Raw genomic sequence first — 23,291 nt, 5'->3', positions numbered from 1 at the left:
AGCTGGTATTCGTCGACTGGTGATGCAAAGTCCTTGTGAAAACTGCGATGCCGTATTTATGTTTTTATTTCTGTACACGAGGTTTTCGACTGCTTTTCCCAGAGCCGATGGCGCGCACGGGCCGCGTCACGCCGCCCGTGCCCCGGCACAGCCGGTGCCCCGCCAGCCCAGCCCACGCACGACTCACGGGAAGAATCCAAGCAAACACCGCACCTGCTCGGCGGCACCTCCCGCGTTTCCCGAAACTCCCCGTTTCCAACCCAGAAAGCAGATGACGCAACACAGCGGCGGCAGCCGCGCCCCTCAACCGCGTGCACCTTCGCCAGCCATCAGCGCGCCCGGCGCTCGGCGGAGCGCGGCGAGGCCAGGGCGGCGGAGCGCGGCGAGGCCAGGGCGGCGGGGCGGGGCGGGGCGGGGCGGGGCGGGGCGACGCAGGGGCTGTGCTGCGGCGTTCCGCGCCGGAAGCGGCGCGGCGGGCGGGGCCAGTGCTGCCAGGCGGAAGTGCGGCGGCGGGCGGCGGTTGGCGTTTAAAGGCTCCGAGGCGGTAAAGGGCGGCGAGTGGCGGCAGGACGGGAGGGCCGGTAAGGGTCCCGTCCCGTCCCGTCCCGTCCCGTCCCGTCCGCGGCTGCGCTTCCCGGCCCCGGCAGCCCCCGGGCGGAGCGGAGGGAGGAGATGGTGTCCAGAGCCGCTGATCGGCTGCTGATCGTCGTCTCCGTCCTGGAAGGTAAACGGGGGGAGCGGGAGGGGTCGCGGCCTCCCTGCTGCTGGTCGGAAAACGAGGGGTGGTCTCTGCCTCCGGGTGTGTTTTTTCTGTGGAGTGAGCGGGATAAGCGAAGCTGTTATGTAGATAAAGCCATGGGCGTACATATCTTAAAGCCAGGATGCCCTACCCTCAGTTTGTTTCTGGAGGTGTTTACCCAAAATATTATTTAAAATGAGCGATGAAAGCATCCTTCCTTTCCTGAAAAAAATTCTGGCGTTTTGCTTTGCAAAACTCGCATAGCCTGTGTGGTCTGTTAAACCCCGCGTCGCTGCCGTTCCCAGCGGGGACAGAGGGTGATTTGCCACCGTTCCCCGTGAATGGGGCCTGTACATAGGCACAGGCAGCCCTGCGTCGCATCGGTCCCCTCCCTAGCTGCGGGCAGGAGCATCGCCAGCCCTTCCTGACCGGCTGTGGAGGCTCAGTTCTCGCTGGCTGGCTGTGGAGTCTCTTCAGCTGGACTACAGTCAAGAAAGCTTTGGACCAAAACGTGTGAGTCCAGCCGATATCTTACGATGATCACGATCGTTTCATGTGCCTGCCGCTCCATTTTTTTTTTTTTTTTTAAGTAGTATTCTGGTGTTTCTATCCCCTACTAGCAATCTACTGTAAGGTTTTTTTTTAGTGTCGGCTTGAATACCTAGCTAATCATGCCTCATCTTGTATTTCTAGAGATTATACTTACTGAGGTGTAATTAGTGTGTGAGAGTGGGTTTTTGTTTGAGTGTTTTTTTTCTGGTTTGGGTTGTTCGGGTTTATTTTGGCCGAATGCTTTCTCTTTGTCAAGTAAATCGTATTATCTCTCTGCCCGTTCATGTAGTTTGCCAAGGTGGCTTTAAAATAAGATCCTGTCCTCCAACATGCATGTAGCCCCTCCCCACACTGTGGTACATGTACATTTTAAAAGCATTCACTTCGTTTTGTCATTTAAATTATTAACCAGAATACAGGATGATGCTGAGCCCAGGAAAAATCCTGTACAACTTTAGCTACTCTCCTAATCTAGTAGTGATTTTTTTTTTTTTTGACAACAAGTAGTTGGAAAAACACCTTTCACTGCTTTCTTTAGATAGGTTTTATTGTTTTGTGGGACAGTGGTAAAATCTGCAGTAGAGGCAAAACATTCAGTCTATTTCTCTCACCTGTTCGATTGATGTATTGCCAAACAGATTTCTCAAAATTAAATAATACTAGTTGCCTAGTTTCCTTCTCTCTTTGTTACTTAATGTCTTGCTGTTTCTGGATGCTTCACAAGTAGTCTGTTTCATGTTATTTTCTTTCTCCTGCATAGTGGGAAGACTTTTTTTTTTTAATATGAAGAACATAGCTTTAGAGTAAGCACAGGGAAGATGACATGGGAAATGTATTTTTATGTAATTGGTTGATGGCCTAAATCTGAGCTCTCACTTTCTTTTTAGTGATGGCGCGTGGAAATTACACTCTTTTACAGGGCGCTGTTTTCCAAAACGACCCAAGCACATGCTTATAGTTGAAGCGAAGTTTGATGGTGAACAGTTGGCTACTGATCCTGTAGATCATACTGATCAGCCAGAATTTGCTACGGAATTGGCTTGGGAACTTGATAGGAAAGCACTTCATCAGCACAGGTAACATTAGAAAGTTAAGTCTTATTTGGAGATAATATTTAATTTTCTTGTCTTTACAGCTACTGAAATAGAATTTTTGTGTTACTGTCATCTGAATTTTGTTTAGAAACTTTCTTTTAGCTGTACACTGATCTACCATAATGTTGCCACAATAAACAGAAGTAGTATGGGGCAAGATAAGTGATGTTTAAAAATTCTAAAGGGTATGTTTTTACACTACTGAAAAAAAACCCAAGAGCTTACAGCAAATAATAATGCTATAGTTCAAGCAGTGGATTCAAGCTTCCTTATGTGTACTGTGACACAGAATTAACTTCAAGCCTGAAAAGCCTACGTAAAATATCTTTGAAAATGTCAAATAGAAGAGCTGAGAAATTGAATGAGGTTTCCATAACTGTCACTCGGTTTTGACAGACAGATTATAACATTACCTCCATATTTTAAAGAAGTTGAAAAAGCCGTATTATCTTTGACGTTTGACGAGAGAAAAACACCTAAATGTACCTTATGATATACACCTTATCCATGCCTCTATGTATTGTTTGGTGCTTTGCACAAAAATCTTTTGCCTAAGTCCTATTTTTAAGACACTCACAGGTGAAATTCCGATTCATGAGGTACAGTGCTTATTTCTTGTACCTGGATGAGATTGAATTTATATGTCACTAACATGTTTTTAATAGCACTTGAGGCTCTGTGAGACTCCAACACACTCTTACAAAATTAATCTACTTGTTTGTTCTCTCATTTAATGATGAGTTTTTAGGCGTTCAATATAAACCCAGTTTCTGACCTACTAAAACTAGTTATGTAGCAAATAGATTTTGTTCACGGTATGCTTGAAACTGATGAATTATTTTTGTTAACTAATTGAAGAGATAACTTCTACATTTTGGATTTCAATTGAGTTGTTCTTTCAGGCTGCAGCGTACACCTATCAAACTCCAGTGTTTTGCATTGGATCCTGTATCTTCAGCTAAAGAGAATATAGGCTATATTGTGCTTGATTTAAGGGCTGTGCAGGAAAAGAAACAGGTATGTTATGGGGTATAAAGCTTTAAAAATTTATGTTTTGAAAATGGTACTGTTACAGGTAGTAGAATTTGAATTAAGGCAAAGCCAAAACTTTCGAGTCTTGTTTTCAAGTATGACTCCTAGTTGATTGTGTACTTTTTTTTTAAAGGAGAGACATCTTGCCTCTATATAAGAACATGGGCAAATGAAAATACTTTTTCACTAATCTTGCATTGCTGAATTTGAGAATTGGAACACTTGTAAGGAATACTTCTAAGCAATTCCATGATTTAATCACCTGGAAAAATTTATCAAAGCAATTGATATTAAGCCATTGAATTGAGTCTCCATCATCAAATCAAGTCTTAAGCTTTTTTTAATGAACCTCTGTGGAAGATGTGTTAGGCGATCAGAAGTTCTAGCCCCTTAACACAGCATAGAGTAAACATAATATAATTGTTTACATAAATTTAATAGTTAAAATTCTGTGTTGTGCTTGATCAAAACATAACTCTCGTATGGGTCATAACAGGAACCTGATGTCTTATTTTGACATCACACTTCTTAAGGATTTGTAATCCATATAACTTACTGTGCACTTTCAGTTGAGAACTTGGAAGATTTTCCTTTCTAGTTAAAGATTTATGGCATATTTTTCTTGCTAACTTGTTTACTGTACAAATCAGTGGAAAAGAGTATGTTCAGTTAGTCTTTCAGAAATCTTTCTATAGAATCTTTTAGTATAATAGTGTGCTCCAAATAGACGAAATTTTTGGCAATAAAAAACAAAGGGTATTGCTGTAGATGATAAAGTAGAAATGCTAGAGCAAGTCTGTTTTTTCTATAACAGTATTATATTATTTTCCTGTTTTTTTAAGTGCTTTTGGGTTTTATTTTTGTTTTTAATTATGTAGGCACCAAAATGGTATCCTCTGCTTAGTAACAAGTACACTAAATTTAAATCTGAAATACAAGTAGGTATTGTGTTGGAGACTGATTCAAAAGCACTGGTCGACAGTTTTAAAGCAAAGGAGGCACCCCCTAGAGAAGGGAAGGGTAAGTAACATAATAAGGATATCTATCACTCACTTTGAATTCAGAATGTTTCTGTGCCAGATGAACATATCACTTGTTGCAAATGTGTTGTTTTAAGTCTCAAGAGAATTTTAATTTCATAGTGTTTCCCATGCAAATCCTTTATGGTTGATTAATGTACCCTGTGGTAATAACTTTACAAGGGTGCTTTAGTATGGTAATTGTATGATTTTCAGGTGGACAGAGTTACAATCCAACTGATCTTTAAAATCAGAATCAGGGACTCAATAGTTTACTCCTATGGGCATTTTACTCATTTCAGGGCTTTAGAAAGTTCTGTAATGAAAGAAATAAGAAAGAAGCTTCTTTACAGAATGCAGTTTCAGTAGTTTGGCTTGGAACTATAAAGGGGTGCAATATTTCATTTGTTGGATAGGCTGCTTCTCTTTTCTGATGAGTCTTTCATCTAATCTAAATCAGTACTTAAATCATGTTCTATTGATAAGTTTTTATAGTAACATCTACTTTAATCTAAATGTTGGGACTCGTTCCACTTCTGGATTCCATTGTACATTCCTCTCAAAAGTAATCAGTGAAATGTATAAAAAAATCTATTAGAACTTAAATATTAATGCTAGTAGGTGTCTTTATGTACTGTGCTTTTCAGTCATTTTTTTATCTCAGATTTTTTTTTAATGCAAGTTAATATTAAAAAAAAAAAAAAAACGCTTTAGAAACTTGATCAAAAAAAAGACCCCCAAAACAAAAATGGATTTACCTCGTCCCTCATCCCCCACCCAAAAGCCTATCTACTTCATTTCTAAGAACTGATCTTCTGTTACAACTAGTGGATTTTCTCCTACTTACCTTACAATGCTTTGTGTTCTTGCCCTGAGGGTAACTTTTCCTAATTCTAAATTCATCATCTGCTTATCACAGTCTATGGCTGTGGTTTTGTAAAAACAAAGTGGTCAACGACAGTAAGTGTTTTACAAGGTTTGTGGCCCAGGCTTCCACTTGGCTGCATTGCAAGAGTGGTTAAGGCAGCATTGAAGTTCCAGTGTAATCACTTAGCTTACTCCATCCTTTCAGGTTCATGGCAAAGCACAGGGAATTGTGCGTACTGTAAAGTTTGTCAAGGAGGCAAGGATACTGTAAATGATTTGATAATCTGCACTTCCCTTGTGATCTTTGTGCCTGCAAGCCCTCCTACCTGTCATGACACTGGCAGAAAATACAATAAATTCCTTCTGCCTTCACCCAGCACTGTCTTCCACTTCGTGCTTTCTGTGGAGTAATTGATACAAACAAGTTTGCCAGCTTTTCCCTTTCTTCTGTCCTCTCAAGATTAGTCAATACCATATTTAGGCAGTGGAGGAAAACAAACGCGTAGATTTTTGCAGGTTTAAAGTTAATGTTCCAAGCACTGAGTATGACAAAGCTAGATTATCCAGGTCTAGTCTAGTCAGATAGTTAAGGAGATGTTTTCCTTTTGGGATTCACACACTGAAATTTTTTTTTTTTTTTTTTTTGCTTCACTGACTTAAGTGGTCCTAAGTTTCCAGTGTTTGAAACAGAGCCTGTTGGTTCACCACTAAAAATGCTGTGTGATTATTACTATTTGGTGTAACTTGAGGTGCTTTGAGATGTATTGAATTACTGGCACTATAGAGTAGAAACTAGTAAACCAGAATACAAATAGTGTTTTACGCACTGAAGACTTCAGATGAAAAATCTTTAAATGAAACATTCCAAAGGTCTGTGGAATGAGACGTCATACTTCTTCCAGTGATTGAACAGATTGTCATATTCAGTTACTGACTTGCATTTCCTTTAATGTGTAAAATAAAGAAACAGCATGGTAGACTCTAAGCTAATGAAATAAAGTTCTGGTCACTGTAATGTCACTCACTGTAACATTGCATAAAAACATGCGCTAGCATTGTTTCTCGCATAGTGTTCAAAATAACATCTGTGCCCACTGAATAGCAATTCAGAATTTTTTTGTAGCTGTACCTAAGTATACTTAGGGACTCTTTTGTGTTGAAATGCTTTGGAACCAAGCATCAGGATCTTTATTTATAATTTTTCTTTCTACACATACAATAATTAAAGGTAAAATCACAATTATATATCAGATTCCTGCAGCAATCTGATAAGGTCACAAGTTACTTTATTTTTCTCTTCTCTCTTAGCATCTGCCCTTCTTTCTGGACTAGACCCAAAAAGTATTGTACCAGTCTTGAATGAAGAAAAGGGCTATCATCAAATTGGACTAGCAGAGTACTGCAGAGACTACTTTGTCTTGTCTGTAACCATTGCGTTTGCCACACGGTTAGAGCAGGTTTGTTTCCTTGCTACATGTAGCTTTTAAGAAGTACTATCCTACGTATTTTCACCCTCCTGTGCCTTATTTCTAGTTAGGATTTTTTTATTGTCTTGTAACATTCTTGCAATAAATAGCCTTGTTCCATATTGAATTCGTATATATTAATTTGAATTTTTAAACTTTATGTAGTGCTTACATATCAAATTATAGATGAAAGATCAGAATTCTTTTGGAGCACTAAAATTTCATTTGCTTTAAATTGTGCGCTTTTATGAAATGCATACATTTATATTACAATATAGTATAAAAAGTATGAGTATGGGTAATACCAGTCTTCGATGTGGTGCCCATGTGCTGAAGTTCAAGGAGGACAAAATACCTTTCAGATCCATAAGATATATGAAAGAGTTGAGTTTGTATGTTGCCTAAGGGAAGGACTTATTAGCTTGGATGAAGTGCCATGCTAATGTGATTATTTCAGCTTTAGACCTCAGCTGCTGTGTTTATGCTGTACTGTACCACACTGATACACATTGTCCGATGTAAAAAATATCGGTATGCCCAAGTTACTGTGAAAGTCACGACTCCAAGCCAGCATGATTTTCATTGATCTATAACTCATAGTGTATGGTAACCTCTCCTTAGTCTTGCCATCTTTTTTAGAGAAAATATTTTTCCATGTCAGAATTACAGGACCTTGTTGAAGTAAATTTGCTGTGGTCACTCTGGGGTAGCTTGTGCCTTTTTAGGCATTGAACTCATAGTTAGTTTGGCTACAGGATGAAGAAGGTGTTTCTGACTGTTCCAGTCTTATTCCATCACATAAGTTATTATATAACTCAGTATCTAATCTGCATTGTTTATTTACTTTATAAATATTTTGTGGAGGCGCTGTTTATTTCTGAATGTTTGTGCAGTGCTTTACATAATTGAATATATGATGTCAGTTACAGCCCTTGCTGCTAATAAAACTTAAAGGTAACTCAAAGTGGGTCATTTTGCAAGTTATTGGTATGCTTGTAAAGTAAGATTTTTTTTTTTAATTCCCTTTAAGTATTAATATAAGTTTTGTTTTTATTTTATGTGTGTAGCGCAAGCTATGATTTGGGTCAGCTACTTGGTAGTTTGAGATAACTTTAAGCTCTTTAATTTCTGAGCTAATGCTTAAGGATTTCTGTAACTGTCCATTAATGGAAGAGATATATTCTTCTTTTCTGCATCTTTTTTTAGTTAGTTCCTAGTACTATGAAACTTCCTGAAAGACAGCCTGAGTTTTTTTTCTACTACTCATTACTGGGAAATGATGTCACAAATGAACCTTTCACTGATTTAATTAATCCAAACTTTGAGCCAGAAAGAGCTTCAGTTCGCATACGTAGTACAGCTGATGTGCTTCAAGCTTATCTTTGTGCACAGTCAAAATTGCAGGTAAGCTGTTTCTTTTCAAATGTGAATGAAAATAAATAATGAAAATAAAAGAAATAGAATGTGGCTCAGGCTGAAACTGCAAAGCATTTCTCTTTCCAAAACAAGATTCTATTATGGTATTTTGGCTCAAATATAAGTTGATTCTCTTGCTGATATGAGGGAAACCCCAGGAGCAAGTTTCCCAGCTCAGGTGGAGTGCAGTGTCTTTAGTAAGCTGGGTTACATGTGATGATAAAAGGTATTGCTGAAACATGATATTCCTGAGGAGCTAATGTGGCATTCTTAAGAGCTCTGGGACCTGCTCTGCAATCAGACCATCTGCAACCCACAGTGCTGCTTTGTGCTGCCTGTGATTAACCTCACTCACACCAGCTGCTCAGGTCACTCTTGCCCAAGTTCTGAAATCACTGTCCTCAGCACTCTTTGTGAATAATAAGGCAGGTCTGGCTTTTTTCCTACTCCTTAGCCAAATACTATTTTTAAATACACTGCAGCCGTACTTGGGCTGTTACAGGATATTGCTTGTCTGTAGTTATGCCTTTAAATGGGGGACATGGTTTAATGCTGGAGTTGGCAGTGTTAGGTTTATGGCTGGACTCAATGGTCCAACCTCATTTCCAACCTAAATGATTCTATGATTCTAAATATTGGGTAGTATTGGAAGTGTTTATGGCAATCTCTGTCTGTCTCACACTTAACTCATTACAAAACAAGAGACTTTTAAGGGTAGTATATGGTTTCTAATAACATAGCTGGTAAATAAGACAGTGTTAGGTATACAAAGTAAGTCTTGGATCTGGATGCTTTTAAAGTTATTTTTCTTTAAACTTGTACAGACCATTCTAGTTTTATTGTCCAGGTTAGTTTAAGAATGTCTCTGTTTAAATCTTATGTTGTTTCAGATTTCTTTTGTCTTTACTGTAAATATTTTCTTAATGACAGTTTTTGAAGAAACATATGCACTGATGTGTTTGGAATTTAATCTTAGTCTATGGTCTTGAAACAAAGCATTTAATATAGCATATATTATATATATGTACACATACAGAGAATTATGCTTGTTTTCATCATGTTAAAGAATGACTTTTTGAACAAGAGCTGTCATGAGGTCAAATGCTGTCCTGTTTCACTGGGCTAGAAGCATCGAATCAATTTTCTGTTCAGAAAGCTGCATTTTTGAGGAGACTGCAGCATCTGATAGGACAGGAACAGAGGTGTTTAAGACACTTTGTTTTAGTTGGTGGGTGCCGTGGTATGTGGGCTTCCACAGTGATCAAGGCCATTAGCAATTTTGAGTTAGCCAGGTGCTTAAGCTAGGAGGAGGAGAGCCAGGGCAGCTGACCCAGGCTGGCCCACAGGTGTCTTCTATACCATAAACGTCATGCTTACTATAAATTGGGAAGTTTGCTGGGGATGGCACTCCTCCCCAATGGTCACCATCCCTGGAGAGGCTCACCCGTCATTCCACTCCCGAGGCCTGCTCTCCCGTTTGTTGTGACGGTCACGCAGTATTTGACATCCAGCATTCATTGGGCTGAGTATAACTCTGTGTACTTACCATTAGCATTAGTATTAATTTTAGTTTTGTTATTTCATTAAATCTATTTCCATTTCAACTGATGGGTCTCCTTTCCTTTTCCCGATTCCCCTTCTTGGCTGGGAAGGGGTGATTAGGTGATAGAAAGCTGGCTATAGTTTAGCCCCTGGATGTGGGCTAAACAGAGACAGACCCACATCTTGATTTACAGTTTTCTTTCTCTGACTTCTCACTCAGTTTCTTAAAATTTAGGATATAGGATCAGAGCACTGTATTCTGATCCTTAATATTTAATATTTTTTTTTCTGAAAATGAAGACACTAGTTGTATAAGATGCGAGCTGCCAGACTGGGACTGGGGGGAGGGGGTATATATATTGTTTATGGTTGATATTATTTATATATATGTGTGTGTATATTGGCAGCTGACACCTTTTAGCCTTAAAGTCTTCATTAAGTGCAATAAATGTTAAGGATCAAAATACAGTGTTCTGATCTGCGAAAACAGAACTGAAGTGACTCCTATTTGGGAAAGAGCAAGTTGGTATGTAAGCTTCAAGAGAATTTTCACTGGGGAAAATAAATTATCTTAGAGTGTGTTGTTTTTTTTAAGATCTGTGTTTTATTTAGGTGTATAAATATTAAGCTGTGGAAGGAAGAAAGACTTGAGTCAAGTTTTGAAAAAGGAATAATGATTCTTACCAGGAATTAAGAACACAGTTACTTAATTCCAAAAATCCTTGCTATTTAAGTGGTGTCTAAATATATGCACAAAGGCTGGCTGAGCTTTCAAATAACTTTTCTTTACCTTGCAGTCAAGCATTTTACATGCCTGTATATGAAGGGCAAGAATCTGCTGTGTTTAGAAGCCACAGACTACTGAATTTCTTCTTCAGAAGAGATACAACAGGTCCTCAGAAGGGCAGTGCAGTGATCTGCTACTGTACTAGCACTGGGCAAATCCTACCTGCTTAATACTGAAATTTCATAGCTGTCCTTACACTGCTCAAAACACTTGTTCTCAGCATACAGGGACTAGTTATGGATGATCATTTTAATTTGTTGTATTTATGCTACCTTTAGTAGAGGGTGAGCAGACAGTTCAAGTGGAAATCCACGTGCCAGTTAACTTTCTAACGCTTTTGTATGTGTACAGATCCATCTTTGCTGTGGGGACCAGTCTCTTGGAAGCACTGAAATACTGCTGTCTGGACTACTGAAAAAAGGAAGTGTGGAGGTCGATCAACACCCTGTGGCAATAGAAGGAGCATTTGTCCTTGTTCCACCAAACAGAGCTAAACAGAAACTGCCACAGTTGCCTTTGGATATGACACCTACTGTTGGGGTATCTGTAATTCTGCAAAGGGAGAGCTTGAGTGCCCAGGTATAGCTTACTCTTTTGTTATTAGTTTAGACACTGTTGCACAGATTCCTGTTAAAAGAAATTGGTATTTCTAAGTCAGATTTGACAGTTAAGTATGTGTAAAAAAAAAAAAAAAAAAAAAAAAAAAAAAAAACCAAAAAAAAACCAACCTTAAAGAATAAGTTGCTTTATATGAATAATCCTTTCATTGCTTCATTTTTCTATGTCAGATAAATAATCTCAAGCTATAAAAATGTTTTAGACAAAATTTTTCAGTGCATACCATGGTCAATAAGAAAATTATATCACTTCATTCAGCCTTTGATGCCTTTATATGCTCCAACTGAACCTAAACAGCCACAGGAGAAAGTTCTTTCACCTATTAGTGGAAAAACAGAGCCCCCGCAGCAGAGATCCCAGAATGTCCCATCTCAGGCTGACCACTCTTCAATGGAAGATGAAGCAACAGAAAGTGAAGTGGAAAGCCTTAAGTTTGAAAAAGACTTGAAACTAAAGAAAAAGGGTATGTGGTATATAATTTTTTCCCCAGTTGTCAAGTGTGATTTTGGATCATGTACTACTCACTTGTGGTGATCAATTTCAGGCAAGTGAAAATTATTTACATAAAACAAGTAACAGGAGGAGAATAAATGTAATTTGAACATGGTGGTTGTTGAAAACACTTGGAAGAGCTAGACTGGGGATTTGGTGGTGTGTAGATTACAAGTGACGTGGATGGTCATCAGCTTGAAAAATAGTACCATAAATGTTTGGAATTCCCTGAATTTGAGAATGGGAAGGTTCAGTACGATACCCATGAAGAAAGTGTCTTGCTCAACGAGGAGATTAAATGGTCTAATGTTCACATTTATTAAATAGAAAGGTGGGGAAAATGTGGGGCTTTAAGATTTCTAAAAGATTTAATATGTGGATAATAAACTGTGAAAGCAAATGTTCTTACTGTACAGATTCCTGGACAAAACCAAGCAACTGGGGTTTTTGTTTGGTTTTTTTTACATTATCCTTTTGTAAGGACTTCGTAGCCTGCATAGCCTTCTAAGACTTCCCTTGTTTTAGTTTTTATATTTGAGGACTGGGTTGGGGAGAAGTCAAAGAGAAACAGACGTGAGAGAGGAAGATATACTATAATGATAGAGTAAAGCTCAGAAGAAAGAATGATAGAATGATAGTTTGCTGACATTACTGAACATCTTTTTGAGACACGATTTATGAATAAAGCCAAGTGATTATTCTTCTAATGATATTTGTGTTACTGTTCTTTTGAGATTGGTCCTAAAGACACACAGTTCTCTAGAGAAAAAAATCTGTGTCCTAGAATGTGCTTTCAGGATTTGTCTGCTAATTCAGCCAGATTTTCTTTTAATCCTAACTGATTTTATCTAAGCAAGGATTAAGTCCTTTATACGGAATGTATCAAGAAAAAGTATTGTAAACCCAGCAGCTAGTTTGAATCTGTAGTTAAGAAATCTAGGATTGTGCTTCTTTATTAATAGTAGTAATAATTTTCTAATTTCTCTGTTTTGGTAAGGTGTAAAACATGTCACTTCACATTTATCTTTCAGGGCTGGTGGCTGAGTCTTGCCAAGAGGTTAACAAACAGTATACTGAAGAGCTTCCAGTTTTCAAATCACAGAGCAGAGCAAAGTCACCTCTATTGTCAGATCTGCAAAATTCCAGTAATGCAAAATTTATTGAATTTAGTACATTGACTGAAATTTGAATATAGTAGCAACTTAAATAAATTTTAACAGTAGGCTGTATGTAATTTTTGTTCCTTTGTCTGTGACAGCCTTAAACTTCTATTTAGCCATTTCATTGCATGAAGCAATCTAGTGACATTTTACCTGAATCACTGAAAATTATTTCATTCCTAAGTTGTGCTAACTAGCTGATGTTGAATTATTATTGAATTTTTCTTTTTTGTATTGTTACTGTTAATGCAAATAAATACTCAAAAACAAGCAGGAAAAAATAAAGTCAATGCTAGCAATGATGTACTTCTATAAAAATAACAAAAATGGAAACATTTTAGATAATTAAGAGGATCAGAAAAACTAGCACATACAAAAGGCAATTGAGTTCTTCTCTGGCAAGTTTCTTTGCCTCTTTCTCTGCTTTACTACGTTGAACATTTTTGGAGGATACCTTTTGGAGACCCCACCTGTAAAACTTGTAGTTTGACCTTTTACTCTTTGAAGGCAGTATTGGGTCCCAGTGAAAGAACTTGAGAAGCCTGAATGCAGTTGGACAGGCACTCACTGTAGCTTCTGCTTCCTAAATTACAAAATGGATGTCATAGTAGGTGGGTTCTGATGAAAGGACATAAGCAGATGTGCTTTACAGACCTAGCTAGAGCATCTTAGTTTATTTCAATAGTTAAACCTCAGCTTGGGACCAGTAGTTGATGCTGCCTTACATAAGCACTGTAATTGACCTGGTGCTCTGTCTTTTTCAGTCCCAAGCTAAAGAGATTAGTTAATCAAAGCAAATTAAGTTACTACAGCTTTTTTTTTTTTTTTTTTGGAAGCTCACCTCTTCTGCCTGCCCTCAAGTTGACTAGGAACAATTCTGTAAACTGTTGAAACTAAAGTGTTATAGCATCCTTCTGAAGAATTTAATATCTTGGATCTTAGTCTAAGGTAAACATTCATAGCCTTGAAGATTAATTAAAAAAAGGAAAAAATTACAGAATCTTTTAAGAAGATTGAAAGTATATTGGGTTTTTGGTGCTTTTTCTTTGGAAGCAGTAACTTACAAATAGAGTGGCTATTCTTCGTAGTATTGTCTTATATTACAAGGAATTGAAATCTCTTGGGGAAGCAACCTATCTGTACTTGCATTTAAAATGTGAGACCTGTCTTTAATATGTTTTGTTGTTTTGGGCAGAAAAAATTATTAAAAATGCACGCAAATTCTCTTCTGTGTTTTCAGCTGATAATGGGCCATTAGCTGCATCTCAACCCAATCCTGTGAGTGCACCCAGTTCTTCTGAGCCTGTGTCAACACAGAAAGTTGTAATTCCAGCAGCTTCCCACCATTTTTGCTTTTCAATAGACTTACGAAGTATACATGGTCTGGAAGTTGGTTTTCCAATAAATTGCATTTTAAGGTATAATTTATTTTTGTTGATCTTCTTAGTAATAACAGTATCTTTCTTTTCAATACAAAGCCTTCACAATCTGAATGACTGCTGGCAGTATGCTGCCTGATGCCTTTTATCTTCATGTTGATTTTCAGTAGTAAAATACTTTGGAATATTCATCTGGCTCATCACTAAACTTCTGAGCATTACAGCATGTAACACTTCACGTGCACTGTTATTTGTATAAAAATCTCACTTGAATATCTGTGCTCAGACAATACAGATCATCATTCAGTCATTAGAGGAAAAGGAGGATTACTTGTCTTCTTACTTTCTGGCTGCCTTTCAAGCTGATCAAACAAGTGATTTATCTAGCTTTCCATCTCTCCCCCAAGAACTCCTTGTAGTGTTTTAGTAAGAGACAGATCAGCTGGTTTATGTGTGACAGTGAATCTAAAGCAAGCACATTCTAGTCTTAAAAGTGAAGAACCAGTGTAGTAAATGCATTGTCATTCTGAGAGGTAGCATCAGGGGTTTTTGATAGTCTTTGCGTACAAGAAGCAAAGCTTAGTAGGGAGAAGTAGCATCCTTTGTTACATTACTTTGTGGAGTTACAAAAAAGACAAGCTTTTTGGATACAAGAGTTTTGTGCCTGAAGCAAAAGTAGAAAACTACCAGTGCTAGTTTGGAATAATTGCTTAGAGATTGGTTTGTTACTGATGCCAACATGAAAGAAAAGTATGGGAGCACTTTCGGAGGAGAAGCAGATGATAGCTCAGAGGTGAATGCTAAGTTGGAGGAATAAGAACTAAAAAGGTGAAGGACCGATTCAAAGTAAGGATATTGAAACCAGTATCTGTATGCAGGCTGCGGTTTGGTTGTTTTTTTGATGCTGCCAGTGAAGAGAGAAACTTTCTTTTATCAGCTTGTTGTTTTGTTTTAGGTTTTCCTTAGCATTTAGGATCAAGAGTTCATAGATACAGGGATGATTTTGTTGGGTTTTTTTTTAAAAAAAAAAAAAATTCCTACTCATGGAATATTATTGATGGTGTATATGAATTCAGTGGTTCACGGCAGTTTTTAGTTTGCCTTCTAGCTTCTATTAGGGCCCTTTTGGTGCAGATGATGAAGTATATCTTGAAACAGTGATTTGGTTTGAGAAAGTTGAATGTTTGTAGCTGTGGAGATGCATCTGCATTTGCTTTTCATTTGTTGTTCTGACAGAGCTGGGTTCAATACAGTTTTAAGTGGTCACTGGGAAGTCTATTTGTGTTAAAGATTCTTGGAATTCAAGCTTTGTTTGAACTAGGGTGAAAAGGTGGGGTTGGGGTGGAGGGGTGAAATATCTTAAAACACAACTAATATAGTTTGCATTATTAATGGTTTTCTGTATAGGCTACATTATTAAATAGTACGTGGAAAACAACGTACAATAAATGGAATTTTGTCATGTAAAAGCTTTTTCACATAACATTCCAAAAATTAATTTGTTTCAGAACAGTGACAACAAATAGGTTTTGCTGTTTCACGCACTTCACTTTTTACAGTAATAATGAATATGGCAAGAAACTGAAGAGGAGAAACATCCAAACATGTAAATGCTAAGAAAAGTTGCAGGGTAATTTTATAAGTGGCAGCATTTGATGCAGCATTTATTTTACTAGGAGCTTAGCTGGCAGCTGGTAGTGTCAATCTGAGCAAAGCAAAATTCAAGAGGCTCTTGTCCTCCGCTTAGTTGTAGTTAATCATACGCTGAATTGTGCCAGTAGAGTAGTTTCAGGCCGCATTGTAAATCATATTGGTAAAATGATTCGACTTGCCGCTTAGTGAATTAAACTGTGGGAATAAAAACTGAATTCTTCAAATGTGACTGAACTTTTTAATTGGTTCTGACACTGTGTGTATGTATACATAGTTATCAATTATTGTTACACCAGTCTTAGCTGTAAATATAGTTACAAATGTTCTTAAGTAGCAATCTACATCTGAATATATTATTCCTGTCTTCTATTTCTGTCACTTTATATAATAATTGCAGAATTTTAATAAAAAAATAATTCACGTGATTATGAACATACAGGTTATTAAAGCTTTTTTCCTCAAAATAACAGCAAATATAAATGAAGCTGGATCAGTGCTGAAGTAAATGAAAACCTGTATATTCGAGAACTAAATTCTATTGTTGGATGTATTTGTGCAAATTTTTCTAACTTTAATACAAGTTGTGCTTCAGTAAAAGATGTCTAAACTGGTTTTCTTGTTGCAGAAGGCCTAAGAAAAAAGTATTTAATTATTATTTGATTATCTTTGTTACTGTTTTTATTAGGTACTCGTATCCATTTTTTGGCAGTGCAGCACCTATTATGACAAGCCCCCCTGTAGAAGTCAGAAAGAACATGGAAGTCTTTCTTCCACAGTCCTACTGTGCATTTGACTTTGCAACTATACCTCATCAGCTTCAAGATACATTCTTCAGGTGATAACTTGCATTCTTTTTATCTTAATTACACTTTTTCTGTTTTTTTGTTATAAATGCAGTCGCAAACTCAATTTTTTTTACTTAAGATCATCAGTTTGAGAATTTAGTGAAGAATCCAAGTGCTAATGCCAACGAATATTTAATACACTGCTCTTCTAGTTTCTGTATTACTTACATTTAAAGTTAGGGACTCTGAAATTCTTGCTTTTATATCTTGAGTACTTATGCAGGGATCATTGCTTACAGAAACAAGTTGCTCTAAGTTGTTAAAGGTTGATAGCATAATTTTAATAAAGCATTACTTCAAATGAAATAGATAAGTTTTTTCTTTTTAATACACAATGACTGTCCAGTATCTTTGAAAATACAGCAAGTACCTTGGAAGCTGAGTACAGTGTTGAGTGCTGTGGCACAATTTTCACAGTAGCCCTGCCAACTTTCAATAACTGATGAAGATGTGGAATAAAGAGTCATCAAAATAGTGGTATTTTGAAAGAAGAGGTGGAGGAGATGTATTCTGTGAGCGACAGTGACTAAAATTTATTTATGAGATCTAGGTCTGTTAAGATTATTCAGTCAATGACTTTCACTGCAGCATTGTTCTTTCTAATAATTGGAGAAAGGAATGATACTCTGACCAAAGTGGGTAGGTGATGGAGAAGATACAAATTCAGTCTCATTCCTCTGAGTGAGAGGTGGTAAACCCATCTTGTTGTTTGACAATTGTGACCATAACTGATTTGGGAAGTTACTTTTAGAACATAAGGTCTTTTTCCCAAATAAATAGGAATGCTTCCTCTTTTGTGTTGATGCCTGACGCTGAAATCACTTCTTTGTTTCAGATTACCTCTGCTGGTTGAATTGTGGCACAAGGATAAAACAGCTAAAGACTTACTTCTAGGGGTGGCAAGACTTCAGCTTTCAAATGTTTTGACTTCGGAAAAAACACGGTTCTTGGGTGGTAATGGTGAACAATGCTGGCGTCAGACTTGTAATGAAACAGTCAGTGTCACACAGGCACAAGGGTAAAACTATTTAAAAAAATTACTTACTCTGTAGCAAGTTTTGAAGAATTGTTTGTTTAGTATTTCCCTGAAAAAGGTCAAGCTTTTCCAGTTTACCTTTTTGAATAGGTAAACAGGCTGGAGAGTACTGCAATATGGGAGTGGGAATAGGCATCCAAGAGATTAAAAGGGAAATTGCCATAGGCATATTGTGCAACCCCACACAACTACCAGAGTCATCATAATAAACCTTAATATAATCATGATCTTGGGTAAGCTTCACAGACAGATTAAAGAAATAAATAATTGGAAAAAATGTTGTTGAGGTACTTTCCTGAGTAAGTTACTTAGCAACTAGAAAAAGCTGCTGATATTCCAGGAAATAGGTAAGACTGTTTGTCCATAATATGCTTCTAGATGCAACTGACTTCAGTGAAAGTTAGGACAGATATATCCACAGAGTGGAGAGGCTTCCTGTTTCAGGATTATACCTTGTGAGAGCAGCAAGGGTTTGAGCTTGTGTACATCAGAAGGAGCAGTGTTATTAGTTAATATTCTTTCTGAAGATAAATGCTCATTCACATAGAGGAGTGATGTTCTTTTTTATGTATATGAAGAAACTTAATTTATAGTTATTTGTGTCCTTGTTGAAGATGTGAACTGTGCTAGCAATCAGTGTCTAGACCCTCATCTTTTTCTATGTGATAATGGAACTTGATTATGCCTTTAGAAATAAATATAATTGCTGTTAAGACTGAGGTTAGTTTTAAACCTCTAATCCTAGAGATAATTAAAACATGCTATATTTGATACACAGGAAACTTCCGGTTTCTGACACAAAGACTGACACATACACACACACACACCCCCCCTTGTCCCCAACTGATAGGAAATTGGTCTCTGACTTTGATTAAACTTCTGTGGTTCTTTGTGTGTGAAAGGCAGCATGGCCTGATTCTGTGGAGAGTTACTTTATGATCTCATTGTACATTAAAGTTCACACTTTCACCAATAATAAGTTTGTTAAAATGAAACCTGGTTTTGCACAAAACTTAATAACCACTAGATGGCATTCTCAAAATGTAATCAGGTCTCTGCATTTTGCTGTGGTGATAGCTTTCTTGCTTTCTCTTGGTGTAATGTTCTTTTTACACTGATTACTCAGATTTTTGAGGTCCACTACCTTGAATCTTGTTTTGGTTTTTAATTAGTGACTGATATAAAGTTGCAAGAATTTAATGCAGTAATTTATGTTAATTTATGTGAAGTAAAAATGTTTGGGATTTTTTCTCCCTGCAAATAACTGTGTATAAGATTGCACCACATTTGTAAAAATATTTTAATGTTGTCTTTTTACATTTGCTGGAAGAGAATCTCTGTGAAAACTACATCCATGGTTAACTCCTGCAGCCTTTTGTTGCAAATTGCTTGATACCTAATTCTGCAGCTTCCAGGCTTCAAGTGATTGTATAATTGCCTTTGCATCATTGAGTAGTTATAACTGAAATGATAGTTTTGTTTCTGACCAAGTACAGGTCTAGACTGCAGTGTACTTTCATGTTAGACTAGTGATAACTTTGTTTTACATGATTTGTGAGTATGCCTTCTCTTAGTATCTTTCTGTGCAGAAAACCACCTTTGTTTACATTTTGTCTGTGATTAGAGATGAGACAGCCAGAGACAATGTTCTACTTAAGGAGAAACTGCAACTGATTTCAAATTAGCTTATTAAGCAACTGATTTCAAATTAGCTTATTAAGCAACTGATTTCAAGTTGTTTTATTAAAATATCTATTATCTAGACATTTCTTCCACTGTACAAGTGCAAGTAGATATTTAACCTATACGTGGATTTAAAGTTGTCAGTTCTCTGTCCTGAAGCTTCCAGAAATGTGTTTTTTAGTAATCCAAGGATGGCTTACCACACATGATAAGCTACGTGGCGGCTTATACTGTGGATAACTAGAAAGTTACTGTTAATGTTTAAAAAAGCAAGACTAATGGAATTCATTGAGTATCTTAGAAACAACTAAGTCAGCAGCAATACCTGTATTCAACAGGTATATTTATTAGAAAGATTTAAGACTGCAGGTATGATTTTTGGATCATTCTTTTGTTATGGGGATGTGTTGATTATAGTAAGCTGTTAGTTATATAGGTTCCCAATGACAAGTTATCTGTTAAAGTCAGAAAGCTTACTGTAGATGTATAAATCAGTCCTTTGGGCTCTCACATAGACAACTATTTAGAGTCTCTGAGCTTACACGGAACCTTTTAACACTTCAACTTTGCTGTTTTGTGTGTTGTCATACAATTCACTTTCTGTATTTTTAAGACAATTTTCATTAAAATAACATTCTAATGCTATTATAGGTCAGGCAACAGAATAGCAGAGCTTTCATATACTATCACTTTAGAAGACTACGGGCTTGTGAAAGTGCAAGAAGTTCTGGTGTCAGATTCTTCTCAAGTAAATTTTACGTAAATCTTACCCTTTCTCCTTGAACGCTTCTTTGAAAAGTTGGATTTCCAGTTAAAAATCCACTGTTACTGTATCAGTGTGTAGGTGCTGGTCAACAACAACATGTCCTTCACACTCAGCCATGTGGTGCCCCAGAAAACCATCCAGAAACTCGAGAAACTCTTGAATACAAAGCAGCACTGGAGTTAGAAATGTGGAAGGAAATGCAAGAAGACATTTTTGAAAATCAGGTTTTTACTCTTTCTGTTTATTTCCTAAACTGCATGACTGCCAGAGAAGCTTTAGCAGAATTAGTGAAAGGAATATTAACTGCATTTTTCTTAAACTTTGCCACTATTTCAAGGAAGAACTAAATTTTGCTCATACAGAATATTAAAACTTTGGATGTACACAAGTATCTTCCGTACTCTTAAGGAAGAAGGTCAGTTCTTTTCTGTTAAGTGACTGAAGTAGGTGCTAGGCAGTGAAATACAGAATACACCCTTCGCAATTTCCCCTTACTGTATATGAAGTATAGTAATCAACATTCAGATTATTGGTGTTAAATATTAACACTATGTTTCTTTATTCTCAGTCAAAATCCATTGCTGTGTTTCTACTCTTGAAGTGTTTCTACGTGTTCTTAAGAGTCGCATGCTTCTTTTAAAATATACTGAGAATCTAGTGTCTGTTTGTTCGGATATTTTTCTCAAACTTTAGCGTACTTTGCATTTTGTACTTAAGGGTAAGAAATATCTTTCACTATCAGAATCATACCTTGATTTATATAAGTCAGTGTACAAAACTTAGTTTTTAATTCTTTTGCTTCAAGGCTTAGTTCTGCTAGTACATTTACATTTAAAGTTACACTTCCAGCGTTTTTCATTTAGTTTTCTGATTTGGGGTTTTTGGTCCATTTTTGGTTTTAAAAGCTTAAAAAGAAGGAAATGGCCCATATGCAAGCACTTGCAGAAGAATGGAAGAAACGAGATAGAGAGAGAGAAGCATTAGTGAAGAAAAAGGTAAGGAAACTCGTTTTTATACTTGCTGAAAGTCTCATTATAAATGTCATATCACTATAAAATTTGACAAGATATTTTGTAACTATAACATAGAACAAAGGGTCTGTGATCAGTCTTCACACCTGGTATGCATGCATCTAATCTACAACAGTGCAAAAAATTAAAAGTAGCCCTTAATCATAGAATACTTCTTGGAAATCCTTTAGGTTATCTTACTTTCTTTGGGGGCTTTTTAATTTTAATTGCCTTTCACTTGCATGGTCAAAAAGCACTTCTACAGCCCAGCTGTGCATAGGAACCTGTTAGCCTTTTTTGTATTAGGAAGAAAGGCTCTCTATCACGATTTCTTTAAGAGCTGGAGATTTGTTTTATATGTAAATTTACAAACAAAAATTGTCAATGTTTTATAGCATAGCAAGAGTAAGTTTGTTGCCTGCCTAAAATATTATTTTTATTGCAAGAAAAAAAAAGCCCTTTTTTTGTTGTTGTTGTTTCAGGTAGCAGAATATACTGTTTTGGAAGAACAACTTCAGAAAACCCTGAGAGATCTAGATAAGCGAGAACGACAGCTTTTTAGTGCTGAATCAGAGGTAAAAAGTGTTTGGTCACTTTAAACAATGCAATTGCCTGAGCTATTTCTATAAGGTTTGAGTTGTCATGTAGAGACAATTGTGACTCGTGTATAAGAAATGAAATAGCCACATTCATATTGATACATAAAGGAGCTGTAATGATTTAAGCCAAGTTTTGTTACAATTACACTTTTTTACTGAAATGGAAATACAGTGAACTGTTAAACGGGTTGCTAAAATTACAGAACTGTAGATTTTCTATTCTTAACAGAATTAGAGTATCAGTGGAGACATATAACATTAGGGTATCTCAGTTTTAAGTTTAGTGCTGTCACGTGAACATTGTACATGTGTACAAGAGTGCCTTACTTCAAACAATAATTGTTAGATGCACGATTGAAATAGAAGGTGACAAGGAGAGCTGGGAGAAGCTGCAATTATCCAGGTTTTGTTATCCAGTAATTTGATAGATTTCCCATCATGTATTTTTTTTATAGCGATAGGGCCAAAGAAGATGCAGGAGAAACCAGTAGCTACCACTGTTTCTAGATCTCACTGAACACCCCCAAGAGAGGATATGGGGTGCAAATCCTCAGGGAAGCTAGTCATATGAAAAGAGAAGAAAAAAAAAAAAAAAAAAATGAACTGCCTGGTTTTGTACTTCAGAACAAACTCCCAATTACATAGGTAAACTGCTGTGGTGATTTAGCAGTCCATCAAACTCCCTTTTCTCCTGTAGCAGAGGTTAATCTTTTTATCATAACAATCCCTCTGTGCTTTTGTAAATAAAGTTAAGAAAGCTCCCAATAGAGGGATTGGCTGGTTGAGCCTGTGTCCTGTTCTGTACTGAGGCTGTCTGTACTCCCCAAGATGCAGTTTGTGCTGTAAATTGCATCTGACTTTACCTTTGACATCTGTGCAAAAAATTTGGTGATTAGATTTGGCTGAATGCACTTCAGTCTGACTAAAAGTACTTATTTTGAATCTTATACATGTTTGTCTCAAAACTTGCGCTAAATTTAGTGAGATTCTGACCTGAGGGTTTAGAGATAATAAAAATCAGTGGATTCCAAAAGCGTCTAGACAAAATGATGTAGGGCTCATTTAGCAATTACACAGTTTGATAAATGGGCTGTTTGGAGAGGTTTCTATTCCGCTAGCAGTTATCTGGGCCAGTAACATCTTTCTAGAAAGTTCAAACAAGTCAAGGACTGTTTTCCTGTTTAGCTCAATGAGAAATTCTCTCAATATGCTCAGTTTGAAGAGTACAGTCTTAGTGATCTAAAGGCATCTTGGCTGTAGCTGTGACTTCACTGTTTCTGTACTGAAGGGGTGTATTTAGCTTTTTAGTTTGTAGTAGAAAGGTGGATATAAAATTTGCCTTTAGCAATCCCATGTAGAAAGTACAGTAGAGATACAGATAGCTCTGTTTTTATAATAGTCAAGCAAGAGTATATTTGTAGCCCAAATATAGTAATTTGCAGGTTGTTAGTTAAACTGAAAGCCAGTGAAAGACTATATAGCAAACAAAAGAATAACAATGGAATTTCTGTTGTTTAATTTCTAAAATGGATAACA

General features: G+C 37.0%; 1 protein-coding gene across 3 annotated transcripts in view; it reads left to right on the top strand.

Annotated features, from left to right (window-relative positions):
• Positions 1-509: 509 nt before the first annotated feature.
• CEP120 (centrosomal protein 120) overlaps positions 510-23,291 on the top strand; it is a 43,895-nt gene continuing 21,113 nt past the window's right edge. Inside the window, exons 1-16 of one of the 3 annotated variants that reach the window (XM_068422485.1) lie at positions 510-724; positions 2,211-2,367; positions 3,288-3,402; positions 4,296-4,437; positions 6,612-6,760; positions 7,976-8,173; positions 10,866-11,093; positions 11,391-11,595; positions 12,656-12,769; positions 14,025-14,202; positions 16,502-16,651; positions 17,497-17,679; positions 20,032-20,128; positions 20,218-20,370; positions 21,052-21,141; positions 21,639-21,731. In XM_068422485.1, coding sequence (XP_068278586.1) covers positions 673-724; positions 2,211-2,367; positions 3,288-3,402; positions 4,296-4,437; positions 6,612-6,760; positions 7,976-8,173; positions 10,866-11,093; positions 11,391-11,595; positions 12,656-12,769; positions 14,025-14,202; positions 16,502-16,651; positions 17,497-17,679; positions 20,032-20,128; positions 20,218-20,370; positions 21,052-21,141; positions 21,639-21,731 — 2,304 coding nt within the window. In that variant the 5' untranslated portion in view covers positions 510-672. Of the gene's footprint in view, positions 725-2,178; positions 2,368-3,287; positions 3,403-4,295; positions 4,438-6,611; positions 6,761-7,975; positions 8,174-10,865; positions 11,094-11,390; positions 11,596-12,655; positions 12,770-14,024; positions 14,203-16,501; positions 16,652-17,496; positions 17,680-20,031; positions 20,129-20,217; positions 20,371-21,051; positions 21,142-21,638; positions 21,732-23,291 lie in introns of all 3 variants that reach the window. The other 2 variants (XM_068422486.1, XM_068422487.1) reach the window with 2 other exon arrangements.

Source organism: Nyctibius grandis, chromosome Z, assembly GCF_013368605.1.
Source record: "Nyctibius grandis isolate bNycGra1 chromosome Z, bNycGra1.pri, whole genome shotgun sequence".
Taxonomy (NCBI): domain Eukaryota; kingdom Metazoa; phylum Chordata; class Aves; order Nyctibiiformes; family Nyctibiidae; genus Nyctibius; species Nyctibius grandis.
This window is presented reverse-complemented; position numbering and strand designations above follow the sequence as displayed.